This window comes from Pogona vitticeps, chromosome 2 (assembly GCF_051106095.1).
Source record: "Pogona vitticeps strain Pit_001003342236 chromosome 2, PviZW2.1, whole genome shotgun sequence".
NCBI lineage: Eukaryota > Metazoa > Chordata > Lepidosauria > Squamata > Agamidae > Pogona > Pogona vitticeps.
Genome location: NC_135784.1, coordinates 178,967,653 through 178,993,680, shown reverse-complemented (window position 1 = coordinate 178,993,680; position 26,028 = coordinate 178,967,653). Strand labels below are relative to the sequence as shown.

At 42.9% G+C, this 26,028-nt stretch overlaps 1 protein-coding gene and 1 non-coding gene across 2 annotated transcripts; both read right to left on the bottom strand.

The window, feature by feature from the left end:
* Window positions 1-3,766: 3,766 nt before the first annotated feature.
* On the bottom strand, window positions 3,767-13,471 carry SSR4 (signal sequence receptor subunit 4). Its single transcript, XM_020793007.3, has 6 exons — window positions 13,313-13,471; window positions 8,347-8,465; window positions 7,780-7,854; window positions 7,039-7,128; window positions 5,803-5,868; window positions 3,767-3,899 (listed from the first exon to the last, which is right to left on the bottom strand). Exons 1-6 carry the CDS (start codon window positions 13,377-13,379, stop codon window positions 3,795-3,797), a joined length of 522 nt encoding a protein of 173 aa, XP_020648666.1. The 5' UTR covers window positions 13,380-13,471; the 3' UTR covers window positions 3,767-3,794.
* Window positions 8,090-8,226, bottom strand: LOC140705284 (small nucleolar RNA SNORA42/SNORA80 family). The gene has a single exon (XR_012084712.1). It is a non-coding gene; the product is annotated as a small nucleolar RNA SNORA42/SNORA80 family (small nucleolar RNA).
* Window positions 13,472-26,028: the final 12,557 nt, after the last annotated feature.

Below are 26,028 nucleotides of genomic sequence, written 5' to 3'. Positions count from 1 at the left end.
CCCCCTAGGCAGCCATGACTTATGGCCCATCCACAATTTGTGCCTACCTGCACCTTTTTGGGTCTCCATCAGGAGATACTGGTGTTTTTTGGCATGGATAGAACTGCTCCATTTGCATTCAGTTTCAGCATATGTGATTTCAGGGACTGAACAAAAATTGATGGTTTAAACTATTTCTTTGCTTATCAATATTGAGAAAATGAAAGCTTCGTGGAGAGGGAGAGGATGCAAAGGTGGGTTTTTTTTTCTTTCAACTTATAAGGCAGTGCTGAATTGTTTGCTCAGCGAGCCAATAAGGCACTCTTGTGCCAGATAGAACTTTTTTTTTTAAAGTTTTCTTCTACTCCCTCAGGAAGGATGGAACAGGAGACAACAAGGAAGGGGATGGTTTTGTTATTTTCCTTTCTGTTTAAAGGAAAGACAAATAAGGTCACTTTCAGATGCGCTGTAGATTCCTGCCCAGAAACCACCTGATCCTCATATGTGGATGCAAGGATTGTCCCAAATGACACACTGCACTTCAAAGTAATGGTTTAGGATGATTGAGTCTAATTCAGCCCAGGACAAGTAGACCATCCAGTCATACCCTAAGGCAGCTTGAACTATTCATTTCAAAAAACTGTGAGTGTGGGTGAGAATACCAAAACAGCTAGAAGCTCCGACTACAGGTTACTATTAGCTTTGCTTTTAGACTGCAACAAGAACCAGACAGAACACTCTAAGTATTCTTACACGTCCATGCCCCTAATTAATAAATTCTGTCCCCATTTTAAAAGCATACAGCAGGTGTGTATGTAACAAACAGAGCCTTAAAGATGCAGGTGTAATAAACACATAAATCAAGTTAACTGTTCAATTTTATCCTTCCCAAGAACTCTCAAAATTGTGCACTGGCAAATGTTGGGGGATGACTCTCATTCACAGCTTGTGCACCTTCCTATACTCAGAAGACTTGGTGGCCTCATGTCACAGAAAAGACGGCATAGATATGACCACAAGGAGTGGCAGAACTCGGCAGAAACATTTGTTACTAGTTCTTCTCTACACATTATTTTGCTCTTCCAACAATCCAACTTTATTTAAAAAAAACCCTGCAGTTTCCCATTATAAATTGTTAATGCACACTTTTTTAAAAAAAAAAACACACACACTCTGCTGAGATTACAGGAGCTGAGAATCCCTGTAAAGTACAAAGCTGCATTTAAAACTGGAGATACCTATGAATTTTACATTTTTTCAGGAAAAATAGGCAGTGAACAGAAACATTGAGCAATGCCAACTCATAATATCAAGCAGGTCGTGGAGATGGGTGCAGCCTTCTGGAAAACAACTCTAGATGGCAGGCAAGCAATGCCAAATTAGCCTTCAGTCAAGCTAGCAATCAAATGGAAATTTAAACCAAGATTAGGAATGCAGAGGCATCAAGAGGAGAATATTTTACTTGATCAAAACAACTGCAAAACAAAAACCACAAAAAACACACAATGGAAACAATATACTGAGGAACTTTACAGAAGAGGTGCAAGGCTGAGAGATCCTTTTGAAGAAAAATCCTGTGAAGCAACACTTGCAGTTTTAGAAAGTTAAGTAAAAAGTACTCTTCAAAGCAATGGAAGAAATAAATTGCCAGGACAAGACTACATCTATCAAAATCCTAGTAAGAGTATGAATATGAAAAACTAAGGCCCAGAGACTGGGAACATTCAACGTACATTCCAGTCCCATAGCAAAAACACATGAAAGAACACACTAACTACAGGATCTGCTGCATTAAATTCACGTGCAAGCAAATTCATGGTTAAGATTTTGCAACAAAGATTCTGACCATGTAGAGTAAGGAATGCCAGAGGCTCATGCTAGATTCTGAAAAACAATAAGCACTAGAGATCATTTAATAAATATCTGTTAGCATAATAATGAATTTCAGAAGATAATCTATGTTTTTTACATTACAGCAAAGCCTTTGTGTGGATTATAAAAAGCTATAGATTGTTCTGAAATAAAGGGCTATGTCACATTTTGGCCTGATGCGCAATCCATGCTTTGGACAAGAAACTATTGTTCGCACAGAATATGAAGAAACAGGATAGTTTCGTATTTGCAAAGATGTCAGACAAGAGTGTATGTTTATCCTGCCCTCACCCCTGTCTGTGCAACCTATGTGCAGAGCACACAATGTAAAAGTAAGGGAGGAGTGAAAATTGGTAAATGAAGCATCAATAATTTAAGATACAAAGTTACTGTTTAAAAACTGCAATAGTTTGAAATGACTGTGGAGGGAAGTTAAAGTAGAAAGTGCCAAAGCAGACTAATAATTGGCCCTTAAAAGAAAGAAAGAAAGAAAAAATCAAGGCCACAGAAGACTTGCATAACTTTGATTTTCAGAAGAAGAAAAAAGAGAAATTGAAATTGTTAAAGATGTTCCGTAGCTTGGTTCCATCATCAATCCAAATGGAAACTGCACCCAGGAATCAGAAGACAGAGACTAGGAAGGGTAACTTTGAAAGAACCAAATAAGATCCTGAAATATAAAGATATTTCAGAGAACAAGGCGAAGATCATCCATACTATGATATTCCCAATCACTATGTATAGACATGAAAGCTAATAGTGAAGAAAGATGACAGAGAAGAAGAAAAAAACAACTCATTTGAAATGTGTTGTTTGAGCACAGCCTTACACATTCCATGGACTGTCAGAAAGACAAGTAAGTGGGTGCTAGTACATCAAATCAAGTCTGAACATTGACTAGGAGTAAAAATGACTGATATATTGTGGGGCATATCAAGAGAAGACAAGACACACTGGAAAGGACAATAATGCTACGAAAAGTGGAAGGCAGTAGGAAAAGACGAGTATGAGAGGGAATGATTCAACAAAGGAAACCACAGCCTTGAGTTTGCAAAATGTGAGCATGACTGTTAATGATACGGCCTTTTGGAGATCACTAATTCATGGGGTAACCCTGTCAGAAGTGACTTGATGGCATGTAACATCAGAACTGGCACCATTCTGACAGCTTTTCTTGTTTCCTCCAGTGAACGGCAAATAGGGTTTTGTCCCAAATCAGTAAGAGTCTGTCCCATTTCAGGATCCCACTGTGAGTGGGATATTCAAGCCAGGCTGCGATGCTCTCATTACAGTCCCTCTGTGGCTGGCTTCCCCAACTTTAATCCAGCATTAGCAAGACTTTAGAGCAGTGGTGTAATCCCCCCTGCATTGCACTGGCTCACACCAGGAGCCTGTGTCATTAGGCGGATAAGGAGCTGTGGCATGAATATTGCGGCACCCAGGGACAGGCTGCTTAACAGGATTAAGGCAAAAGAAAACAAACCCAAAGCTCAGAGGTGGGAAAGCAGCTGCCATCACAGCCCAGCCCACCACTATATCAATCTCTGCTGCAAAGTCAGCTCGGGACTTCATTAGCAGAAGAAATTGTGTGCAGTTACAGAAACAGGCTCTGATTCAACCCATGAATCCACTCCACTTAAAAGCTATTTGTTCTCTAGTATCCTTTTTTGTTCTCTCACAGTCCTCAGATCCCAACAGGGATCTGGATCCCAACAGGCAGTTCTGAGTGGCACTACCATTTCTGAAACTCTTCTTTTGCCCCCACTCCCAAATAAAATAATGCATAATGAACTGACACGAGTGGCCTGTATGAAGTCAGTGAGTGACTGCATGTCTGAAGCAATGGGGCAGAGAAGAGTCCAGCACACAGAAACCTATTCTCACCCACTGAAAAGACAAACGGATGACAGTAAGGTAGACATGAAGGATTTACTGAAGAAAGCTTAAGCCTGAATGTTGCTCTTGGCGCTGAAGGCCATGTAATACACCAGGAGACCAATGAAGGCTGCCAGCACCTCGGTGGAGACCCATGGTCCACTCCAGGCACCCTGTGATGGGGAAAGAGAAGAGGAACAAAAACATGATGATCATGCAGCCGTCAATACTTAAAGAGAGGCACAAAGAGTTACACCGCTGAATCCTCAGAGTATTCCCACTTTTGATTCTTTTCTAGACTCCAGCTGAACAGCACATGCAGCATTGGCAAGGATGGGAATCCACAGATTATCAATCACTGAGAGCGGAGAACTTCAACACAGAGCAGAGATCAGCAATAGGAACAGTGACTGACTTAAGTGTGGGAATCTTCTTAGCAATCAAAAACTAAATCAGGGGTCAAGACAATCTCACAGAGACGTTTATAATCTCTATCCAGCCACAAGATTCTTTGATATTTTAGCAAAGTCTTACAGGATTTAGCAATATAGACATGCTGGAGGAACCATCAGCCAAGGTCAGCTCCAGCTTATTTGCCAGTCTCTAACTCAAGGCAGTAAAAGGGATTACTCTGAACATGGGGGGGGAGGCTTAAATTGATGTGACAGCAGGTATTGTTGCATGAGTAATTCACTATTTCTCCCAATGCTATAGAAAACTTCAACTTCTGTCTGCATGCTCTCTTTTTAAATAAACTCTCTAGCCAATACTTATGTGAAGGAAAGCTTAAAAACAAAGCAACATCTCAGAAACCAGAGTTATTTGCTACTGATTGGCATTACTTTGCTTAGTACAGATCTTTATTCTCACCACCTCAATAGTTTACTATTTACCTAATCTTACACATGACCTAGCTCTTCTAATCTTCCCGGCCTCTCCCTTCTTGCCTATACTCTCAGCATCTTAATAATGACTGTCAGCAAAACTTAAGCAAAACTCATTTAAATAAACACAACTCATTCTGAATTTGGAAGCTGGGCTTTGTCTGAGAAGATGGAGATCAGATTATTCAAATCCTCAAATGTGAGGAGCGGCTATTATAATCCACGCCAAGTTAAAAGAACAAATTCCCTCAATTCTGTATTATGCCTAAATGGCTGAGATTTTGTTCAAAGTACTTATCTGCTATCATGAATATACAGCCTCTATCTCATCTAAAATTAAGAGAGAAACAGCATAGAGAATCACCCCCTGCTGGGCAGGCAATTATTTTTCAGGATTCCTGATCTGAGGACCTTTTGCACCATATTTGCCTCACAAGCAAGGATCCAAACAATGTATCTAGTCTCAGATAATGTGAGTCCCTTGTAGGACATATACACCCATATATTACCCTGTTTCCCCAAAAATAAGACCTAACCTGAAAATAAGCCCTAGTATGATTTTTCAGGATGCTCGTAATATAAACCCTACCCCCAAAACAAGCCCCAGTTGAATGAAACCCCGACTTCCACCATTGTGCAGCAACCAGATGATGACAGGACTGTATTTGAATCAATGCAGATTGCTGTACATGAAAAAACAAGACATCCCCTGAAAATAAGCCCTAATGCGTTTTTTGAAGCAAAAATTAACATAAGACCCTGTCTTATTTTTGGGAAAACAGGGTAACAGCATTGAGAAACTGTCATATCCTATAAACAATCTGGTTAAGGTGGACCCTCAGTCCTAAAGAGACACCTTGCTGGTGGAAAAGATTCTACCCCATGTCATAGTGGTTAAACTGCTGTACTGCAGCCAAAACTGTGCCCACGACCTGGGGTTCAATCCCAGGTAGCGGCTCAAGGTTGACTCAGCCTTCTATCCTTCCGAGGTCGGTAAAATGAGTACCCAGCTTGCTGGGGGGTGGGGGTGGGCAATGTGTAGCCTGCATAATTAACTTGTAAACCACCCAGAGAGTGCTTGTAGCGCTATGGGGCGGTAGATAAGCAGCACACTTTGCTTTTAAACATTGGACACCCACAGAAGTATCCCTCTCCCACACTGCAGCAGGCTTTCCCTCCTTCTTTTACTCACTCGATGATCTACATTGACTGTAAACAATGGCTTGATCTCAGAGACATCCTCGTTGTTGCGTTGAGCCTAGAAAAAGGAAACAGAATTGGGAAAATGGGCTCATGTTCAAGTTTATTAATTAGATGAGATTTCTCATGGTATAAAACAACACAATGGGAGCTGTATGGTCCATACAAGAGACGGCTGCATCACTAAAAGAAAAAAAAATCTTCCTTGAATTAAAATTCATTTCTTCAGGCATGTACTGGTATCTTATGGACAGTGCAGAAAAGTTAAAAAATAATATAACACTCATGGTATAACACTCCCATCAGATATGACCCCATCACCGTTCCCCTACACTGAGTAACTCTATGGGATTATATCCTATGGAGAAAGAAAAAAATGGTGAGTTACGATAGCATAAAATCTAAGCTGCTAGCTGTGAGATTTTTAAAAATTAAGAAAGTATTAGGCCTGTGTTCTCAGAGCAAAGTCAAGAGGGTTGAGGGCAATGATTAGATGCTTGCTGAAGCCTTGGAGCTCAGGTCTTTATGGGATCCTTGCCATTTTCTTTGGAAGAACTGTACTTTTTAAAAAGTACAGTCAAGCTGCAACTGCTCAGTGGCAAAGAAAAACCACTCCGTATGTGCAAAGGTATATAACTAGCTTCCAACCCCCACCCCCACCCCAAAAAGCAGGAATGGAAAACAGAGTGGAGATAATTCATGTTAATTCAGGGTTTACTGATGCTTTAAAAACTCATTCACTAAATGACAATTTGGCTACCAAAACCAACTCCTAATAATGCCAAACTCTACCTGAATATGAATCCAACGGCATTTTACTGTACTAAAAATACTATCAACAGAGTGATTCCTCCCAATTGAATAAAGGAAAAGAGATTATGTTGGATGATTTTAAAAAAACCCAACAGTACATTACTTATGAGATTTTTTCTTAATTATACCACTAAAGAAGTAATATCACTAATTTTAAATACACTCCCAAGGTCATATACTGAAATCATCACCCATCTCCTAACCCTGCTACTTTCTGAGGGTCTGTCTTCCCACCGCCCAGGGGTTAGCACCGTGCCTTCCTCCAGAATATTTTTGGCCAACAACTCCAAGCAGCCCTAGACAGAACACCCAAAAGTGAGGGACCATGAAAGCTGCAGTATAAAACCTCCTGGGGAGACAAAGCTGCACACACCTTTGCTTTAGCCGATGCGCAGCCCACTGGGGTCAGACTCACCTTCCGTAAAATGCTGTAAGATTCCTCATCAAAGAACTTCACCTCATAGGTGCCAGAGCGGGCCAGCTTGTGCTCCATGCTCCAAGAGACCTAAGAGAGGCAGGAATACCAGGTCAATCTGAACAAAATTGGCCACCTCCCACTGACTGGAGACAGACAGACGAAAATACACAGACATGAAGAGACATAAACAGATGTACCACTCTTTTCAGTAGCCAGGGCTACAACAAGCCAAACTAGCCAATGGTTCAGAGTAGCAGCTCACTTTAGCATGGAATACACTATGGACAGACCTATGGAACTAGACCCACCATAAATCCATAGCCATGCATTTGTGTAGGAAGAGCGTTGATGCTCTAAACCTTCGGATATATAAAATGGAAAGACTGGGAACTTGACTAGCAATGTCAATGCGAAATGTACATGTCAAGCCAATGAGCCGAGTACCTTCTCACCCATGTTTATAGCCTGCCCAGATTTCCTCACTGACAAACTACTTGATGGACAGGGCATATTCCACATTGTCCTTCTATTCTGATACCTAAAGGGACCACTTTTTCCAGACCCAATGAATTGAAATAAGTATTCTCAAACTATTACTGCAAGTCAACACCATGGAAGCAAAAGACACCTTGCTCAAGGCCATGCAGATAATGTGTGGAAATTCACCTTCAGCTTAATATTGGTCCGCTTATGGAGGTCCATTAAGATTTCACTGTTTCTGTCATTGCTTGCTCTTACCTGATAGCGGCCAACATCCTGGCCCCGAGTAACAGGAAACTGCTTCCCATTGACATCGGCATATAGGGCAACATTCTGTAGGAAGAGAAAGTATGATGAACATCACACCAGTGTTCATCCTGAAAGCTTGTTGTAATTTTGTCATCCATCCCTCATAACAGAACTCTGTAACAATGTGAAAGGGAGATTCTTCTAGTTCAGCATGCCCTTCAAATAATAGGTTCAAAGGCCTCTGGATAGAGCAACAAGAGGTGAGTTCAAGATTCTATCTGGGCTCCCAATTGTGCTTTATTATTTCTTGTCAATGTGCACATGTGCCACCCGCTTCAGTGGCTGGGGCTACAGCAAATCAGGCCAGCCAATGGTTCAGAGAGGCAAATTCCTATAGCATGGGGTACACTATGGGAAGTCCATGGAGTGGGACACACCATAAATCCAAAACCATGCAACATTGTCACAGACCCACTGCAAAACTTCAATCTATTTTGCTGGTTCCTGGGGATGTATCAAGGCACTTAGATTGCATTTTCTTTGAAGACAAGAGAAGTTCAGCATTCAGGCACTCACTTGAGCTCCATTCTTACAAGTGAGGGAGATCTCAACAACAAAGACAGTCTCAGAAGAAATGACAGCATCAGAGGTAGTGTAGTAAGACGGAGATATGGCTGGTTCTGTGCAGGTTTCAGCTGATTGGAAAGAGAAAGTACCTTGTTAATCAAAATATTTAAGACCACATGTTAAAGGATTTCTAGAAATCACCTACTCATCAGTAGGCAGACATTGCTTGCTGTAATAGGAAGGACTTGACAGATAAAAGACCTGCTCAGAAAATGTGACTGTCTAATTTACACAACCAGTAGTTAAGAGATGAGTAACTGCTGATTTATGGTATTTCCAAATGGGATGGTGGGAATCATTGCTTTTTTGGCCTAAAACACTAAAACCTACCAACCAAGTCTGCAGTTTCCTTTGTCACTCTGAGTCACTATCTCAAGAAAACTCTTCATCATTGCAGATGCAGCTTCCATACATATGTATCTCCTCCCTTCTCATTTTATGTTTTGCTTAACATCCACCCTGCTGAAGAGATTTGCATTTTCATCATTCAGTCATTTCTAATAACAGTGTTAAAGTATTGTACATGCATACAGATATGCACATGTATTTTGCAAGTGACAGCAGTACTGAGTGAAATAACCAAAGATAACAGTAACACAATACAGTGGTGCCTTGCTTAATGTTAATTTGTTCCAGCGAAATTGCTGTAGAGCGAAAATGTTGTAAAGCGAAAATAAAAAACCCATTGAAACGCATTAAAACCCGGTTAATGCATTCCAATGGGCTAAAAACTCACAGTCCAGCGACGATCCTCCATACGGTGGCCATTTTCGGTGCCTGTATAGCGAAGAATCCGTACCTAAGCACAGCGGGGAGCCATTTTGAGCACCCGGTGGCCATTTTGAAAACCCGACGATCAGCTGTTTTGATCATTGTAACGCGAAGAATTGGTTCCCAAAGCAGGGAACCGATCTTCGGAAAGCAAATAAATAAATAAATAAATAAATAAATAATTCAAAACATCGAATTGCAATCGCAAAAACATCACCGTGAAGCGGATTCGTCGTAATGCGGGGTAATCGTTAAGCAGGGCATGACTGTACCTTAACTAGGACCAGTATCAATGAAGTGAGTACGCTAATTGTTCTCTTCAGCACACTAGACATTACCAAAACAAACAAACAAACAACTGTTTCTGGGTATTCTCAGGTCAGAATCTGATGCCTAAACTGCTCCCAAGTGTCCTCCGGAATTTTACAGACCTCTCAGAGGAAAATCAGAAGCCTGTGTTTGTCACAGCTGGTATTATCTCAAAAAGGGTTAATTCCAGAATGAAATCAGACAACCATTGCCAATCATATCAAAATTCATCTGCGTATTAAAGTCTTTTATTTTTTGCAATGACTCCAGACAGCATCAGCTTGCTTAATTCTACAAGCTTTTATCTACATTGCTTCTGTATTCCATATACACAAAAATATTCCAAAATTGTGGAGATCACCCAAAATTCTTTAAGTTATGGAAATTATAGGCACAGTTCAAAGTTCTTAAAAGTAAGAATATATTAAAGAAAATGATTTTCTTAGCCATTAAGTATACATATTATAAGAATAGGCACAGAAAATGACATGCTCACCCAGCCAAACCTGTTTGAATCTGTGGAGGAAAATCCACGTTCTCCTCATCTGCTACCACTTTTGCTGCTGGTGCTACATGATGCCTGTCACTCCCTGGGACCAGTTTTATTTATTTTATTTATATCCCACCTATCTGGTTGGTTAAGACCACTCTAGGTGGCTAGTGTTGTAGGTATCAGGTTTTTGGGGCACAGTGTGCTGTCTTCTGTCTCCTACCTCTCAATATTTATATTTCTCTCAAATGTTTACATTTCCTTTCAACTATAAGCAATTGACTATTACCAGAGCAGTAACTTACAGGCACTTAATGCATAGTCCAAAAATATAAAACAGAAATTTCTATTGCTTTTACAGCTCATGTAAAATACAGTTCCAAAGTACAGGTCTGGCAAGTTGCCATAACGGCAAATAAAAGCTCTTGTCTGGACTAACAGATGAGTTCATCTTCCAGGGAAGCAAGTTATAGTGGGTATAAATCACTTGGGTAGGCAAAACGCTATGGGTCTAAATTGCTGTTAAGCTAATTTTCTCAAAGACCAATTTTTCTCCTCAGTTGTTTAGTTTTACACTGGACAGTCACTCATGAAAGAGATTCTTTTACAAGGCAATGTTATTGTACAGTGACTTTGCTAGAGAGCTGGCTGATTGTTTTGCAGTGACTTTTAATATACAACTGTTCAAACCTCGTTTTTAAAGTGCTATGTACGCACATTCTCAGGACTGCATTTTCTAAACTTCCCTTAATTATTTTAGCACTCTAAACAAACAAAAATTCACACCTTGATAATATAACAGTAATTAAAACATGTAATATATTGTGAAAGGAATGGAGTAAACTCAGATTCATGGCTCAATCTCAGTCCCATTTACAAAGAAGCAAAGTCCACTAGATTGACAATTCCAAGCTGCAATGTTTTAGTTTACACTTTGTTTGGTGCAAGAAGATCTCAGGTTATACCTTAACTTGCTCTAGGAACCAACAATAAAGGTAACCATCTCCTGCAAATCAAAAGGTTTTCACTTCTGTGGCGCTAGTCTTGTTTGAGGCAGAAAACAGAAACAATCCACTACTTGCTAGCTCTTATACTGGCAAAGTTTTAGACCATGTGATAACAATCACCTTAGTGCAAATGAATAACATGTTTTTTCTTTTTATTTCAATATAGTCTATAATATAGTCTTTCCTGCAAAAAAAGAGATCCATCTATTGGACCCATTAGAACAGGTTACAAACGAAAAACCATAGAATAATGAAAAGGCCTCTAAGGAGATTTAATCCAACACCCTGTTCACAATACAGGAACACAAGTTAAAGTATGTATAGCAGGCAGCGGTCTAGGTTTCTCTTGAAGGCTTCCAGTTTTGGAGAGCTCACAACCTCCTGAGGCAATTGGTTCCACTGTTGTACTGCTCCAACAGTAGGAAGTTGTTCCTGATATTCAGCCTAAATCAGGCTTATTGTAGCTTGAGCCAATTATTATGTGCCCTGCACTCTGGGATGATCAAGAACAGATCCTGCTCCTCCTTTGTACAATTATCTTTCAAGTATCTGGAAAGTGCTATCATATCCAAACTCAGTCTTTTTTCCTCAGTGCTAAACATGCCCAACTCTTTCTGTCTTTCCTCACTGGGCTTGTTTTCCAGTCCCTTAATCATCCTTGCTGCCCTCCTCTGAACTTGCTCGTTTGTTGGCATCCTTCTTAAAGTATGGTATCCAGAACTGGACCCGGTACTCTAGATGAGGCCTAACCACTGCTGAATAGAGGAGAACAAGTACCTCATGGGATCTGGAGGCTATATTTCTAATGCATCCTACATGTTTGACCAACTTATTTTCCCAAAGTGAAGAAATATAAAAGCTGCATGATTAAGATAAAATCTGATGATCTGTTCTACCTTAGTCCAGCACTGTACCCTATATCAGAAGCAGGAAATGCATGATGTTTCAGATTCTTGTAAAACATCCATCACCATTAGGCATGCTGGCTAGAGCTGATGAAAGCTGCAGTTCAGCAACATTTGGAAGATCACATGTTCCCCACTCCTGCTCTACATAGCATAGTTTATCTAACAGATAAAAGACAAAAACTTTTAGGGTTTTTTTTAAAGGGAAATTGGAGATTATGAAATGTGAAATACAGGAGATGATGCTGAGAAGAGACTCTAGGGAACATATGAAGCCCTGAACAGAGACAATCCCAGAATAGAAGCAGGGGGAAGATAGGCTACAAGAACAACTACAGAAGTCAGTCTATGCTTTACAGAATATAGCAAAGCCTTTGACTGTGTGCATCATGAGAAACTATGGGCATTTCTTTTAAAAAATGGGTGTGCCTCAGTACTTAATTGTCCCGATTCATAACCTGTATTATGGACAAAATGTTATGGCTACGACAGAATATGGAGACAAAATGGTTTCCTATAATCAAAGGTGTCAGATAAAGGTGCATTGTATCCTATCTGTGTGCAGACATGCCATATGGAAAGCTAGACAGGATTCAGATGGAGGACTGAAAATTGGTGGAAGAAACATCAATAACTTAACATATGCAGATGATACAATCTTAATGGCAGGAAGTAGCAATAACATGAAATGACTTCAGATGAAAGTGAAAGAAGAAAGTGCCAAAGCAAGACTGCTGCTGAATATTAAGGAGACAAATACCATGACACAGTAACTATAATGTGGACAATAAAGAAATTGAAATTGTTAAGGATGTTGTGTACCTTGGTTCAATCATCAATCCAAATGGAGAATGATGCCAAATCAGAAGAAGATTGAGTCTTGGAAGGGCAGCAATGAAGGAATTAGAAAAGATCAAGTATAAGGTTGTGTCACTGGAAATGAAGATCAAGATCATCCACACTCTTGTATTTCCAATCGTCATGTATGGGTGTGAAAACTGGACAGCACAGAAAGCTGACAAGGGGAGAAAAGGATTTGTTTGAAATATAGTACTGGAGGACAGCTTTCTGGATTGCCGGAAAGACATACAAGTGGATCCTAGAACAAATAAAGTCTGAAGCCTACTTCTGGAAGCAAAAAATGCTGACACTTTCATACCTTGGGGCAGATCATAAGAAAGCAAGCCTCCTTTTGGGGGGGGGGGGTAAAAACAATTCTGAGAAAGGTTGAAGGCATCAAGAAAAGGCCAGTTCCGTGATGGTCTGACTCCTTAAAGGAAACCACAACCTTGAGTTTGCCTGAGCTGAACAAGGCTGTTGAGGGTAGGATATTTTGGAGATCGCTCATTCATAGGGTCGCCATAACTCAGAGGCAACTTGAGAGCATGTAACAACAACAGCAACAAAAAAGAAGCGATGCAAAGCCTCCATACCTCGCACCCCACTCAGCAACAACACCGCAGACAGCAACCACCGCAGCCCCAACCCGTCCCCGGCCATGGCCAAACCGTGAGAGGAAAGGCGAAAAGACCAACCCCGGCTGTTAAGTCCCCCCTTCCCGCGAGAGGGACGTCGGGAAGGGCCAAGGGCCAATGAGCGCCGGCGCCCTGCGCTCCCCCGCCACGTGACACCGGACAGCTCGAACGGGAACAAACGTGGCTCTTCTGCGAGGGATTCTAAAATGGCCGCTTGCGGCTTCTATCGCGCCCGCAAAAGGGGAGGGGACGGGAGTGGAGGGCGAGAGACCGCCTGAACGTCTTGATTCTGCTCATGCGCAATACCAGTCTCTTGTTCAAGGACGGGAGGAGAAAATAGGGTCGCTTAGCGACTTCTTTAACGCTGACGTAGCCCGTGGACAAAGAGCAATAAAATAGGAATAGGTCACACATGCGCATTTATGTGCCCGGCGTTCCCGCTCAATGGTTTTTGTTTAGTAAGAACTAATTTCTTTTTACAAACGCCGCGACACTTATAATCTTATACTCGTTGGCTTCAAATTAAGTCTCATGAAGTTCAGTCACGATTTTTTTTGACCAGCAAGTACCGTAGCCTGGTTCTGGAACGGTAACTTTACAGACCCGTCCTAGTAGTCAGTAGGTCTTAACCGTTTTTTGTCAGCAGCGTCGAGCACGTCCCTTCCGCAGAGAAACCCAGCGGCAGGAACCAACCCTCTTCTAATAATACGGTCTTAATTACAGAGCACGTCGCGGCCGACCAACGAAGCGGCCGCTGGGCTCAGTCCGGTGAGGCACAGCTTTGCCACCAGGCTGGGTCTGCCATTGGTTGCCGTTTGGCGGCTTGGCGCTGCCCATTGGACGAAAGAAGTGCGGAGGCGGGACAAGAGGCCGGCTCGCTCCACAGTACAGTATTTTATAACAGAAGAGCTTTCTGAGACTTGGAAAGCTGCCTGATTAGCGGCGGGCAGAATGTTAATTTTTAAAGTTAATTTTTACATTTAACTGCATGTGTCCCTACAAACTGCCAGTTGCTGATCTCTTAGGTTGGGAGCTGTGAGAAGGGCTAGTATGTGGCTGCAAACTGAGTCTCCCATTATTCATAATATACTGTAAATAAGCTTTGTGCTTCTTATGGCACATGAAGGGTCCTGGTAGCAATTAGCAGGTAAGGACTGGAGAGGGGGGTATGCCCCCCCCTTTTCGATTTTTGGCGTGATCCTAACAGTCCTCAATACATGTAAATCTTAATACATTTTATTCCTATTTAACCAGTGGTCCAATAATAATTGACATAGTACATTCCTCTGGCACTTCTTGTTAACTTAGGAAGGATTTATTGACACAAACAAGCTCCTTCATATTCTAACAATGACCTGTCCAATAAGCATCAGTCAATCTGCAGTTTGTCAAATTGAAGTGCTTTGTGACAGTTTCGAACACTTAAGAACTGACTGTCCTGTACTTGTAATTTGGTTGTTGTGTTTCATCTTTATTTCTATCCTTCATTTTAACAACAACATAAATGTCATCTGTACTGCCTGCCTCTCATTGCTGTCTGCATTGCAGCAATAGCCATGCTCTAATGTACGGGCTGGGGAATGTGTGGTTCTCCAGATGTTTTTGGACTACAGCTCCTATCCAGCTTCATCACCGACTTAATGATGAGGTTCCCCATCCCTGCTCTAATACCACTACTGATAGACTATATTGCTGAATCTAGAGGGGTCAGCTAAATCTGATTTAATATGGCACTACTGTAATTATTGATTGGAAGGGCACTTCCTGCAGTGCCTCTACAAGTTCTGTAAATGCCGTTTGCATGTATCTGTTCTTTTAATTACACTTTTCTCTTACTCTTTCCTCAGGAAGCTGAGGGCCATGAAAAAAGTTGTTAGTATTCCATAAACTGTGCACGGGAGTAGTTAATCTAAGCAATAAGGAACAGTGGCCTAAGATTAGCACCTGTGTTTCATGTCTTGGCTGGGGAATGAAGAAGTTGGGAGTTCAATTCTCCACTGTCCCTCCTTGATAGGGACTGGACTCGATAATCCATATGGTCCCTTCCAGCTCAACAATATTAATATTATTATTACTTGTTATTCTATTAAGACCAGAGATTTCCTGGGAGCAAGTCTCCCATTTCTCTCTAGTGAGCAATTGTCCATTAGGACAAGCAGAGTGTTGGCCTGTCTCAGACCCAGAGTACTCCCAGCCCTCTCACTCTTGCTGCAGTAGAAACAGAGGGCCTTGCTGTATGTGTGAATGCTTGCCCCTTTCCTCCTCTCTCTGTATCAATGTGAATAATTAATATGATGGCTCCACCCATCAGCCACAATGGACATCAAATGCCACTGTCAATCTGCTATGTTACACTAAGTCTAAGGATGGAGGGTGAGGAGTGACCATTCCAGCATGCAAAGTCATGTATTTCCATGTTAAAATGTCCAGGGTGTTCTCACAGGAGTATGTAGTGGTGCAAGAATAAATTCAGAACTACTGGTTCTCATCGTGACTGTTCCCGTAGTCATGCCCTCAAGCAGAATCCAAACATTCAGAGAGCTGTCTGTTAATCCACATTTGTGTGTAGTGTGTGAGTGTGTGTGTGTGAGAGAGAGACAATGTGCTAGCGTAAACATTACAACTAAGCTTAGAGGGAGCACAGAAACTAGGGGACCAGGGGTTGGGCAATGCTATAACTGTCCTTCATAAGCAAACTGTTCCACAGCTTTGTCCCCTGAGAGCTCTGACTTTACCACAATAGGGGGAGTATTTGCACCACAGTAGACACAGTTGCTCCTGCAGTAGCTCTGTAGCAGTGTAGGTATACATACTGTTAAAAACAGATTGCATAGAGAAGACAAAGATTGAAACTGCAGATGAAGTTTTGATTCAGTCACTAACCACAAACCGAAATGTGGAAATCAGAAGACAGATACCACAAACTGTGCCTGGAGGGAAAGAGTATGCAACCAGCTTAAGCGAGGCCAGACTGAAACAGGAACAGTCGTTGATCAATTTCCCCAGTATTATGTGAAACAGCTATTTATGTTAATGGTTTCCAGAAATATAACTGATAACCTCTTTTCCATTTGTTGATTCTTCATGTTGGCAAAGCTGTATCTGCTGAACATATGCCTGTCCAGCAGTTATTCAATTTATTTATTTATTTAAAATCTTTTAACCCCACCTTTCTCCTTAAAAAAGGACCCTAGGTGGCTTACAGCATTAAAACACAAGATTAAAAGCTAAAAACAGTGAGTATACAATACTGAAAGATCAAACACATGCCACACTAAAGAACAGTAAACTAAAAACACATTCTAAGGGGTAAAGTACAGTACAAACACATTATAAGCAGTAAAGTACTATACTGTAGTCCATTTAAAGGAACCCATTCAGGCAGTTAGTCACTAAGGGAAAGCTTTCCTGAAGAGAAAGGTCTTTGCTTGCTTCTACACCAGCCAAATACTGTGTTTTGTACTTTCGAATAACATGCAAGCAGAAGTAGTGGAATTGGCTTTCCTTTTCAGGTTGTCAATTTATGAACTGACCTTAAAAAGCTTAATTAAAGAGTGTGTTCACGAAAACTCACTTCCATCCTGAAAAATCTGGATGTTAGTCTTGTAGCATTAATGCATTAGTCCTCCATTTCGGCATCCTGCTAAATTCTCCCCTTCTACCCCTGCTGCTTTCACATCTAGAAAATCCTTCTGTCAAATCCCTGTTGGTGTATTTTTCACACCAGATAGTGACTAGATCCCTCCACTTGGCTTCTTTGTTTATAGTTTTAAGAAAAATCACCTCTCTGTCAGTCATCTAAGCCAGTGGTTCTTAACCTTTGTTACTCAGGTGTTTTTGAACTGCAACTCCCAGAAACCTCAGCCAGCAGAGCTGATGGTGAAGGCTTCTGGGAGTTGCAGTCCAAAAACATCTGAGTAACAAAGGTTAAGAACCAGTGATCTAAGCCAGTAGTTCTTAATCTTTTTGAAAGCAACGCCCTCTTGAGCCATTGAGGAAGTTATCATCGCCCCCCTCCCCGCAGTACCGTAATATCTTATTTATTTATTTATTTATTTATTTATTTATTTATTTATTTATTTATTTATTTATTTATTTAAAGACACTTAAATCCAATGACCCCTGAAAACAAAATTGAATTCCAAGAAAATGAAATGCTCCCATAAAGTAACATTTAATGATTTAGTTGTAAGCGAATTTTAAGACGCAAAAAGAAATATAAAAAGGGCATAAAAACAAACCGCAATGCAGGAACTAAAAATTTCAAGACAAAAACTCTGAAACTAAATTAAGATTGGAGGAAAATATATATTCATGCACATTGTAAAAAGGCTGCAGCCATCTTCACAGGTTTGGCTTGCTTCAGCGCCCCCCTACTGCCCCCCTTCTGCTCCAGCGCCCCCACGCCACCCCTTTTCGTTGTACCGCCCCCCTGAAAAATGAAATCGCCCCCTGGGGGGCATTATCGCCCACGTTAAGAACCACTGATCTAAGCTACATGCCACTCATTATTTCTTTTTCCAGCATACACAACAAACAAAACAGAAAGGAAACAATGTTCATATTTTGACATGCCTATGAAAATACAATAATTTTCTTCTTCCTGTGATGAGGTAGCAGCCAGTGGCAGGTGCTTCCTGGCTACTTGTGGCGCCACCATTGAGGTGTCCCTTCTCTTGTATATTCTTGTTTCATGTAAGGAAAGAAACCCGTTGGTCATTCATAGGCCAGGGCTGTCTCCTTCACATATTCCTTACTGGGTTGTTAAAACACAGCCCCTGTAATTGGCTCCATGCTGCCTTCAACTGTGGGTCACAACGCCAACTGGTTGCCTGTGCTGCCTTGAAATGGGATCCAAAAGAGTGTACAGCAGAAGATCAGATGCTCCCTACACTTCCAATTGTAGGTGAAGCTTCTTAAGGACTAAGCCTTGGTTATACTTAGCCACCACACATGATCAATGTGCAAAAGTTCTCTCTCTCTCTCTTTGTACGCCTCCTTCCTTTGTTCTTCTCTTATAAGGGTTGAAGAATCCAGATGGAAATGTCAGCTATATCGGGGTGGGGGAGGGTGGGGGAGGTGATGCAGTGCCTTATGATCACCACTAGGTGTCTCTCTCAAACCAGAGACAATGGTTAGGATGGTGCTGGGCCAGACGTTTTTGGGTCCCGTGGAAGAAATAAATGGTAGTATCTTGCAGAGCTCCTGTTCATTAGAGTAGGGGCTGCGCTGTGTACTTGTGTCCCCAGGGCCAGAGTATTTTATTTCTCCCCCCCCCCCGACTACACAAGGTGAGCTGATTGTCTTACCTGTTATAGGATGAGGGACAATGATGACATCCCTCTGGCTGTTATTTCAGAGGCTCCCGGCCCTTCTTCGGTGGGAGGACAAGGCTGTTTACGGCATGCAGACACACTTCCCTAAATTAGCCTGCAGCCATGGAGGATGTTATCCTATTACTAGGCTAAAGTAAGAGCTGCCCAACCCAACTGGTTTTTGAAGGTAGAATGGGGTGCCACCTTGTGCTTTCCCTCAGGCAGCAAAATGTCTCAGGCCCACGCCAACCCTGTTTTAATGACACTCCAGCTAAAACCTGAAGCAACCACCTCACCTCACTCCATAACAAGGTTGTGTCAGGCCAGCAGTTGAAAAAAAGGGCCTCATGTAATCATAAACAGGGCTTTAATATTTGTTTAAGAATTAGGCTGTATGTTTAGAGGAAATGTGAGTGTTGCTGGGTCTGGCATTGTGGCTAGAAAACTTCAGAATTTGAGATCCTTAAGGGTCTCCAAAGGAAGGCATAACATCAGAATGAGGGAGGTGGTGGGGAAGATCACTTAAAAAGCACACAAAGCTCTGCTCTCCAACAGAGAAGAATGGCCAGTGAGCTCAGAAGGCACAGCCAGTGGCTGCTCTCTCTGGTTGGGTTGGCTCTGCCAGGGCCATGCTATCTTGGACTGAACAGAAGCACTTCCACAGGGGCCAGCTACTTAAGCCAGGAGTGCCTTAGAACTCAATTCATGTGGACTAATGCCTCCTTAGCATCTTTCCTAATGGTCTTCTATCTTCCACACCAAGGTGCTTGAAGTTTGGAGAAAGAACAAGTTGTTGGCAATGCTCATTTATGGTGCTGAACTCTTGTTTATTTACAGGTCTTAATTTCCAGAAAGTAAGCAAAAAGAAGCTACTCGCCCCTTGAAGACTTTCCCTTCTGTGCCATGATCACATAGGTTGTTAGAAGCTCCAGCACAAATACATGTGTATATACCGTGTTTTCCCAAAAATAAGACAGGGTCTTATATTAATGTTTGCTCCAAACAACGCATTAGGGCTTTTTTTCAGGGAATGTTTTATAGACACATCATCTTCTGGTCGCTGCACAATGGTGGAGGGTGGGGTTTCACTTAACTGGGACTTATTTTGGGGGTAGGGCTTATATTTCGAGCATCCTGAAAAATCATACTAGGGCTTATTTTCAGGTTAGGTCTTCTTTTCAGGGAAACAGGGTAATTACGTGGTTCTTTTTCTTTTTTTTCAGGGGTACAAACATAGAGGCAGGTACCTGGGTTTTTTTTTACTAATGTAGAATTATTTCCATTCCCAGGTCTCCTCTTACAGAGATGCTAATGTAAATGTAAAGTTTCTTTGAAATCTGTGGCACGACAAAAAAAGGGGGGAAGGCTAATGAGAAGGCCATCTTTTTGTCATGTTTTTTTTTTCTTTTTGGCATCCCAACTGTATATATAAAATCAAAAGTGTGTGTTAAAATGCCAGGAAATCTGTGTTCATTCTATACCATGAGTCTTGTTTCATGCCCAGTTCTTGGTTCTGAAAGCATCTTTCCCGAATAGTTCTCCTTTCTCTTAATCCTTTAATTCATCCAACACTGCCATTTATGAGAAGGGGAATACATCACAGGCCTTGTTTCTCTCCTAAAAATGGACTTTTATGGCTTTTAATGGGTTGGGTTCCTGCTGCCCTTAGATGGTGAGGAACGATTGCTGTTAACCTTTTCCTTGCAAGGAGGAGAGAAGAGTGTAGCCTGGGGGGTGTAGCCTTGACCCTTTGGACTAGACACTCCACCCAGCCAAAAACCTAGGTTAGACTCATGTGATGAAATGTGGTTCTTGGGGATGGAGGGAACTATGCTTTTTTCCTTCAGAATTTGAACCATGAAACAACTTTGGCTTCATTTTCTTTGTAGATCTTTTCCCTGAAATATTTTTCTGTGAAGCTATCCACATTTTTTTCTTAAAAGATCTGTGAAAGCAAGGAAGTAGTTGGTTTTAGAATCCAAAACACCAACATAGTAAGAGAAAAAATTGTTTTCATACAAGTTTTGTTTGTCCATGCTCAGATCAGATCTTTTTTGGAGGTGGGAATTCTCAAAACCACCCAAATTCTTTTCCTGCCCTACTTTCAGAACTACCAACAGGATTAGAAAAGGTGCTGACTGAAAGTTTGCATTTGGTATTTAGTAGACAGGATACATTCCACCTGGGACACAGGGCTCCTGCCATCATAACTGCAGCCAGGCAGGGACTGTAGACACTGTGTAGTGGTGAGAATCCTGGACTGAGATTTGAGAAATCTAGCTTCTGGCCCTCATTGAGCCGTGAAATTCACTAGGTGATGTTGGGGCTCCAAGTCTCTTGCAGCCTGGCCTACTTCACTGTGTTATTTCAATGATAAAGTGGGGATAAAAGCCTGATGTGTAGTACTGAGCTCATTGGAGGGGATGTGGGATATAAACTGGAGTAATAAAATAAATAATACCAGATGTTATCCCATGATGGACCTATAGCATTAGAAGAAGGTGGATTTCATATATTCTGCTATCAAAGACAGAAAAGCCTCATCCTGTACAGAATGTGATGACCCTCTGTGAGATGTCTTCCTGGATGGTGGTTGGAAGAGAATCGGCTGTGCACGGCTGCTGCCTGCAAACAGCTGTTGAGAGGAAATATCTTGTTCCTTCCTTTCCTCAAGTGTGGTTGAAGCTATCCAGCTGCATGGCTGGTGAAGGCTGGGGATTCTGTGCAAGTGTTTAATAGTCATTATGTGCTGTCAAGTCAATCCTGATTTACAGTGACCCTTTTCAGGGTTTTCCAGGTAGTGAAGACTCAGAAGTGATCTACCACTCCGTCCTTCTAAGCAAGCAAAAGAAAAAGAGACTAAAGTAGAGTCTGAAAAAGTTGCTTTTTGGTCTGTAGTTTGCAGAATCCCAAACTAGCACGGGCATTTGGGATTTTGAAAGCTTCAGTTGGAAAAGGTAGTTTTTTTTCCCCCCAAGTTCAGATTGAGAACAAAAAAAAGTGTATGCTTTTTTTGTGAGGGGGAGAGCAGAGCATAGGAAAGTTACTTTTTTGAACTATAACTCCCAGAATTTCCCAACAACCACATCCACAGTCCAGGATAGCTGGGGGAATTCTAGATGTTTTAAGCCAAAAAAAAGAGCAACATTTCCGAGCTCAGATAAAAAGAGAGACAGAAACACTGGATAGTCCAGCTGGTGGCATCAGGATACCAGAAGAAGGGCTTGGGATGTAATGCAGTGGAGCACCCCCTCCTCCCAGTGCGAAAGGCAGCCGGAAAGGCAGGCGAGAGGTGCTGGATTCTTAGCCAGCTGCTAAGCTTGCCAGAGGGAACAATGCCCAAACAAGGGAATGTGTGAGCTTCAGAGCTTTGCTGCCTGGGACGTTCCTCCTTAGCTTCTCCCATGCATGCCAACATCTTCTTGGTGCCAGCTCAAGAGATGTGCCCGCCCAGCCAAGACAGCTCAGGGGATCTAAGCCTCTAAGCTCACCTTAGCCTTTCTAAGCCCAAGGAGCCATCATTAGCAGGCTCTGCAAATCTATGCTGAGACAGACCTAGGACTGGCACCATCACTGACTGGCGTGCTTCTGAGGGAAATCCAGAGGATACCCAAGTAGGGTTGCTTAGGGAAGGAGTCCATCACTGGGGGCTGTGGCAGGGCAGAGAATGGATCAGGCAAGAACAAACAAACAAAATTCTGTAGCGAGCTGACTGATGAGTCCAAAACAGAACTAGGAAAACTTCCTTGTTGGACTACAACTCCCAGAATTCCCCAACCGTCCTGACTGAGGGATTCTCATCCAACAGGGAACTTTCCCCAAACTCTGCCAAAGTCATGAAAAAAGCAAAAAGGTTTGACTAAAGAAGTCCAGAGATCAGAGCAGTACTAAAGCTGTTTAGTTTGAGGGTGGAGAGAAACAACTAGGTCGGTGAGAACATGACAGAGGTTTGCGTGCAATGCTGTGGGGAAGCTCCAGGCAGCAACGGATTTGTTTTCTCCACTTCATCACAATCCTAATATATAGGGCTGCTCAATAAAGCTTGTAGACAGTACAACCAGTTTATTAGTCACAATGGATGATTAATTGAGGGAATTCACTGCCAAAAGGCATAGGGGTAACAAATGAAAAGTTGGGGGGTGCTCAGAAACATAGTTTATCCCAGTCAATAGCTACTGGCTAAACAGTAATAGCTAATGAGATCCTGTATAGGATAGGAAATTCTGAACACGGAATGCTGGGAGTGGGTGGGAAAGCCTGGTGGGAGAAAGCTCAGGCCTTCATGCCCTGCTTGGCTGCTTTCCATAGGTATCTGGCCGACAGCTAGTATGCTATATGGGATTAAGAGCTTCATCTGGTGGTCCCAGAACAGAGCCTCAAGAACTAGAGGAAGGAGCAGTACTTCCTCCTGAGGTGGGCCAGTGTGCTCCAGAGGCTCTTGAGCTGCACGTCCCATGATTCCTCACCATTGGCTGGGCGGGCTAAGACTGATGGGAGTTGCAGCCCAAAAAACATCTGGAAGGCAGCTGTTGCCCACCCTTGTCTTATGAGACTGTAGAGAAAGGCCAGCTCTCTTGATGTCTTTGAACGGTATCCCTCACCACTGGCTTTGCTGCTTTGGGTTGATACTGTAGGAAGTACGGGCCAGCAGCAGCTGGGGGAGGGAGCACAAGGGGCCCATCGCTACCTTAGTTGAACACCTCTCCTCAGAGGAGGAGGATCTACCTAGGATTCCCAGACATTGCACAGGATTCTGTGGTGTTTGCAAGGTCAAGTGCCTTGAAAGGAAGGTGAGGGGTATGTGAAAGTGGAAAGCGAGGGGAAAACATGGATCCATTGGACCCAAAGTCCTCTCCAACCCTAAATGTTTGCCTCTAACACAGACAAGAAATGAGACCATCTCTGAGGCAGGTGTGATTTTCATAAGAGGGGATCTTATGGTGGAGCAGGGGTCTCAAACTCAATTTACCTGGGGGCCAATGGAGGCAGAGGCTGGGTGAGGCTGGGCCGCATCAGATTTTCCACCAAGCGGAGCAAGAGCCCGAGGAAGCTGCCCAGGAGTTTCCTTAGCCCGGCTGGGGCTCCGAGGAGGAGGAAGAGGGGTGTGCGAGCCCTCATCGCCAGCCGCGACCCCCTCCGGCTCCTTCTTCACCACCATCACCAGCAGCAGCAGGACGAAGAAGCGGAGAAGGGAGGGAGTGTTGGCGACCGCCTAGTGGGGGTGGGGAGGGCACGACATAAAATTAAAAATAATCCCTCACAGAATTTGCCTTGCCAAAGGAGAAAAGCCCCCACCGGTACCCGCAAAATTAAACAGAACGGAGTGGGGGGGACCCACAGGTACGTGCATGCGCGCATGCACACACACAAACACACACAAAGGTCCGGCAACCACCCCTTCTCAGGGCCACCCCTCAAAAAAAGGCGCACTCAGCAACAGCAGCTACCCCCACCACAACAGAGGAGCAAACTGCGAGACGAGCTCAGGCAGCCTTCAGAGCTGAGGTGGCTGAAGCAGGACGAAGAGGAGGAGGAGGAAGCACCGCTGGGTGCTGTGGCGGCCACTGGCTGGGCTGGTGCTGGGGGTGCCGAGAGAGAAAGAGCCAGAGAGCCGCTATTCCCTGGAAGAGGCAGCGGCGGCAGCTGCTGTTGGTGGCTTGGAGGCGCTCTTCGAGGACAGGACAGGAGCGAGCTCTGCTCTCAGCCATCGCTTGGCAGTGGCTCGGGCATTGCGGAAAAGGACTGGCAGCATGCCTCGCTCGCTGGCTCTCCCCCAAGACAGCGCCTCTTGCACCCTTCATCCGGAACTGCAGCCAGCAGACAGGTGGGCTGGCTGGTAGGCTGCAGTTCCGGGTGGAGGGTGCAAGAGGCGCTGCCTTGGGAGAGAGCCGGCGAGCGAGGCTTTTTTTGACTCTTGACAGCAGAGGACGCATGGACGCTTCAAGGGGGGCAGGCAAGGCAGGGGCCACAAACTATCATCCAGTGGGCTGCAAATGGCCTGCGGGCTGCATGTTTGAGACCCCTGTGGTAGAGGATGTAGTGGGTTTTTTTGTATTATTATTGCCCAGCAAAGACTAGAAAACTCAACAGATCATTCTGTTGTTACTTGCACAAGAGCTTGTCAGGGTTCAGGAAAGGTCCAAAATTCCAATAACAGAGTTCCATTCTTCAGAGTTTTTTTCCTGCTTGGGACTGTAGTGAGACCCAACAGGGTTCTTATATTCTGCTGTAATTTGGCTGCCTGACGTGCTTTCTAAATTAATATCCTGCACAACTGCAGAGGTCATAAAAATATAATTGTTATAGACTTCTTTCTATCATTTAAAAGTCTTTTTGTACATTTTTCTCGTAATTGCCATAAGGTAAAGGTAAAGGTTCCCCTTGACATTTAGTCCAGTCGTGTCCGTCTATAGGCGGGGTGCTCATCCCCGTTTCCAAGCCGTAGAGCCAGCGTTTTGTCTGTAGACAGTTCCTGTGGTCACGTGGCCAGGCCTAGACGCGGAACACCGTTACCTTCCCACTGAGGTAGTACCTATTTATCTACTTGCATTTGCATACTTTCGAACTGCTAGGTTTGCAGGAGCTGGGACAAGCAACGGGAGCTCACTCTGCCGCGTGGATTTGATCTTACGACTGCTGGCCTTCTGACCTTGCAGCACAGAGGCTTCTGTGGTTTAACCCACAGCACCACCATGTCCCTTATAATTGCCATAAAGTTCGTCACTATTATTATTTCTCCATGGTTCTCCATTTTACAGATGGAGGCCTAAGGGAGAAAGGTAGTGGCTTGGATTTAAAAAGGGAGTTCAGCTATATGGCCAATCTATTTTTTTTTCCCTGGGCATTACAGGTGATCTGAAAAACAAAATAAAACAGAGAGAGAGAGAGCATTCCAGTGCACTAAACTCATTCACCAGTCTTACAACTTCTCCCACCTTTCAGACCCATTGTTTCCTTATTTTGTATTACCTTTTGTTCGCTAGTTTTTAAAGTCACTTGTACATTCATTCATCTCTCACCTTTTAAGAAGTGCAAAATTCCTTTGGGGATTGTGGGGAAGGGAAGTTCTTAGTGACATCCTAGGCATTAGCCAATCAGAAGCATGGATAGCTGGCTTTTCTGCAACATTTCCTGAATGTTTTCTTGCTATTCAGAGCTCAGCCTTCGGGAAATAAAATGTACATGGGCTGAACAGAAGCTGCCCATCTCTCAGTTTGCAACACTATTCTAAAAATGCAATTGTCATGTTTGCCTTTACTTTCAAGTTCCTTCCTTACTCCACCCACACAATCAGTATCAGGCCAGAAAACAGGAGCAAAATCTTATTCTTCATTTTTCATAAAATTCTCTTGACACATA